The following is a 3859-nucleotide window of genomic DNA, read 5'->3' as shown; positions in this document are numbered from 1 at the left end:
AATTGGAAGTGTATCTTTAATGGAGCGTGTTCTTTCCCTAGTTGTTACTCATACTAGTCAAGGTCATTGTGTTTGTCCAGATATTGACCTTCAATGGAGTTTTGCCTCCCAAATTCTAACAATTCCTTTTCTATGGCAGATTTTTCCTCACCTAAAGGAGGTAATTCAGTTGTAAAAATATTTCATTAATTCATCTGTCTATTTTATTTGGCTTCCACATATTGAAATCTGTCATTGTTTCTATGTCTAGACTTATGTTTCACATGGGCTATATCAGTATTATCTTCATAAAATGGCAACATGTAGTCATAATTATGAAAAAATATTACCTATGGACATATCAGCTGATTAGTAGAAGCCAAAAGTCTAGCCCACATCCTATCTGTCAACTTAACAACATTTGTAGCCTCGGTAACACGCTACAATTATAATTATAAATAATTAATATTAATTGGCAATAATAATAATATAATTAATGTAAATATGAGAGATTAAGAGTGCTTAATTACCTGTATTGGAATATACGCATGTCTGTTATTGACAGGTCCAACTATAAAACCAGAAAACCCTGCCATGGCCCCATGAATTGCACTTTGAGCAAGAAGTGTACAGTAGATGTTATCATATGCATTGCTTGGAACAGCCTGTATGATGTATGTTGGATCTACAGGGGTACAATCATCATTTCATCTTATTCACCTACTTTATCCATTCATTCGGTCATTTATATATTTAAGTGTACCAATATATTTCATGTTTATGGCCATTCTCTTGACTATTGCAAAATGGTTTTTAATTTTCTGGATCAACCATTGACCAATATCAATAAGCAGTTTATTTCCAGATGCATCTCTCTCTTCAACTACATTCACACTTTCAGAAACATATTATTGGTCTGCTCCTTCAGCCAACACAATCACCACATGCCCATTCTCTTTAAGTCTATGTTGAATGAACTCAAAAAGACCACCTTGCCCTTCTAGATAGAATGGAGACTCTGGAATCAAGCAATAATCCTGTTTTACAATTACAATAACACCTATTAATTATTATTAACATATCTATTTTATTCTTGATTTACATATTAATAAAACTAATAATATTACAAATTTGTTATTTAGTTACCACATCTCGCCTTGCCAACATGGCAAACATGGCAATGAATCCTCAAAAAGGTCAAACAAGTTTGGAAGACTAAATGAGAGAAAAAAATTTAACTTTTTAACAATTTATTATTTCATGAGGAGATTGAAGATAGATACTTTCCACTATATCAACCCATAAGTTTGACTATTCCAACTCCATTTTCAACACTTTCCACTTCCACATGTGCAACATTTATTGCTCTTTGAGCTTCCTCTACAGCAGTATCAAACCCAAAAGATTTTTTGATTAACAAATGAAGTAACTTCTTCCATTAGTATAATTGCATTAAAAAATGTTAGCAAGAGGAATGCTTACCTTTTCACTTTTAGCAGATACTTCCTCTGAAGCCAACTGCTTCCACTTTGAGAAAGCTTCATTGGCAATCGAACTTTCGAGGGTAGATAAGTCCATTTCAATGACATATTTAATGTCAAAAGCACGAGGTCTGAATATGTACTATTTTGAATCATGCTCTTCTTTGAGTCTTCATTTTCATCTAGAGATTTGCAAATTGATCAAACATCCTATCCATGAGCTGATGTTGAGAAACATAAAATAGTAAGTACACAAGAATTGTTGCATATCTCCTAATGTAAGAGTTCTTTAAAAAATTAACCTGGATAGCAGCAGTTAAAGCATGACCAATATGTATAATGGGGCTCTATTGACGGCGGTGGTGAACCAGAGAGAAGATGAAGGGTGGTGGGTGCCTGGGTGGTTGTTGAGTAGTAGAGAGAGAGAGAGAGAGAGAGAGAGAGAGAGAGACTTGTAGTTGGTCGTGTATTACCTGCATCAAATTGAAATTGAGGGAATGTTGATTTCATAAGATGACTTCGAAATCGCAATATGTATATGGATGTCCATAAATTTGTTGCTAAAACCTAGCACAATTGTTTCAGTCAACTTCGACTTCCTCGTATTCGCCACCGTCGACACTTTCAGGAACCGACACATCTTGAACCTCGAAACCATCAGATTCACGCTTCCTAGGTTAAGAGAAACATCGAATTGAAGGAAATCTACGAGTAAGTCGACGAATGTTGTTGAGAAGTGTCGAACCTAAGAAATCAAACAAGAATGAGAATAAGGGAGAAGGAACAAAGATACCTGAGATGCATAGAGAGTAGAAGTGGGGATCGTGGAATGAAGAGGAGATCGCGGTCTCCTCCACAGGGATGTGAACGAACCCTAACAAATCAACTCCGAAAATATAGGTATCTTTCACTTCGATCGATTGAAGATAATAAAATCGACTGGAGACATTGAAGCGAACGATTGAAGATAGTTGAAGACATAAGAGTATATAAATATCAAGAAATATTACCTAAAACTTTGAATCAACAATGCCATGAAGTCGAACCGGAGGGTGAAGAAGGTGCGACTTCATCCAAGTTCTCATCGTCTGAATCAATTAGGGATTTAAATCTGGGTTTGTTTTTCTATTGGGCGTTTTAGGGATGATGTGCTAGGGTTTTTCCAAGATGATGATTTAGGTAGGGTTCAAAATCGAATTGAAATATCGGGGCTTTATATGAATGAATGAAATATGAAACAGCGATTTGATTTTCATGTTGAATATTTTGTGAATGAATAAGAAGATGATTATGGTGAAAGAGAAGGGTGGAGAGAAAGGTAGGAGAAAAGTAGCAAGTGTGGATCGATTTCATGAGGGTTGACCCACTCATCATTGTTATCTTCCATTCCTAAAGTCACCGACGTGGCGTCTTTTTTCTATGGAGCCACCGTCACTGCCATATTCTTTCCCTCAAACCACCATCGCTGCGAAGATCAGTGAGATGAGACAACATTTGTTATAGCCATGGGAGATCTCTACGAAATCGCAGGTTGGGTTTTAGGTTAGATAGAGAGAGAGAGAGGGGAAGACGAAGACCCTAGGCTTCTTTCTTGCTAATTGGAAGAGGAGGCGGGGTTTTAATTTTTGAGATTTCATTTCCCGCTTAAAACGCATGTTTCATTAAAAAAAAATATAAAGCGACACACTTACATGACGCACATCTTATGAAAGGCATCCTCCGTATTTCTTTTTTTTTTTTCTTTTCTGACACTAATTTTAGGGCGCGCACAAAACGCGCGCCCTCTATCCTTCAAATTTTAGAAGAGATGACATTATTCTTGGGGCACACACTTTTGCGTATCGTAAATCACCTTGTGTCATTGTTTGCGCGTCATTAAAGGGCTTTTTTTCTATTAGTGTGATGAGGCTGATAAAGTCATGAAAGGGGCAAACCAAAGCAACCTAAAGAGGGTCCTTCTACCCTACCTTTAGCTTTCCAAAAAGAGAAAGACAAAAGGAGATTCGTCAAAAGCTGCTCCCTCATCCCCGAAGCGAAAACGCGTGAAGAAACAAGTTCATAAGATTTGTGTCCCCTCCTCGACCTCTTCTGAAATCGAATCGGAAGATGCACATAGAGACGAATCTGAAGATGATGCCAACAGAAACGAACAAGAGGTAAATTTCATCCCATCTCCTCCATCATTACCTACTTGTACTTTTGTTCAGATTATAATAGCACCATGTCCACCACTTATCACTACTCAATCACCACCTACTACAACTGAAACACCACCTATTACTACTGCACCACTCACTTCTATTACACTGCCACCACCCATTTACACTAAGAGTGGTGCAACCACCATCACAGGCGAACCTACTGGCAATGGCAATGCGTTTGATGCGGGGGCAAAGACT

General features: G+C 37.4%; 1 protein-coding gene across 1 annotated transcript; it reads right to left on the bottom strand.

The window, feature by feature from the left end:
* Positions 1-329: 329 nt before the first annotated feature.
* On the bottom strand, positions 330-1557 carry LOC111895239 (ATP-dependent 6-phosphofructokinase 4, chloroplastic). The gene is given in 6 exon segments (XM_052766483.1): positions 330-419; positions 510-664; positions 743-1016; positions 1126-1167; positions 1268-1411; positions 1462-1557. Coding segments are annotated over 6 exon segments (801 nt in total).
* Positions 1558-3859: the final 2302 nt, after the last annotated feature.

Source organism: Lactuca sativa, chromosome 8 (genome assembly GCF_002870075.4).
Source record: "Lactuca sativa cultivar Salinas chromosome 8, Lsat_Salinas_v11, whole genome shotgun sequence".
Classification (NCBI taxonomy): domain Eukaryota; kingdom Viridiplantae; phylum Streptophyta; class Magnoliopsida; order Asterales; family Asteraceae; genus Lactuca; species Lactuca sativa.
The sequence above is the reverse complement of the archived record's forward strand: the minus strand, read 5'-3'. Positions and strand labels throughout refer to the sequence as shown.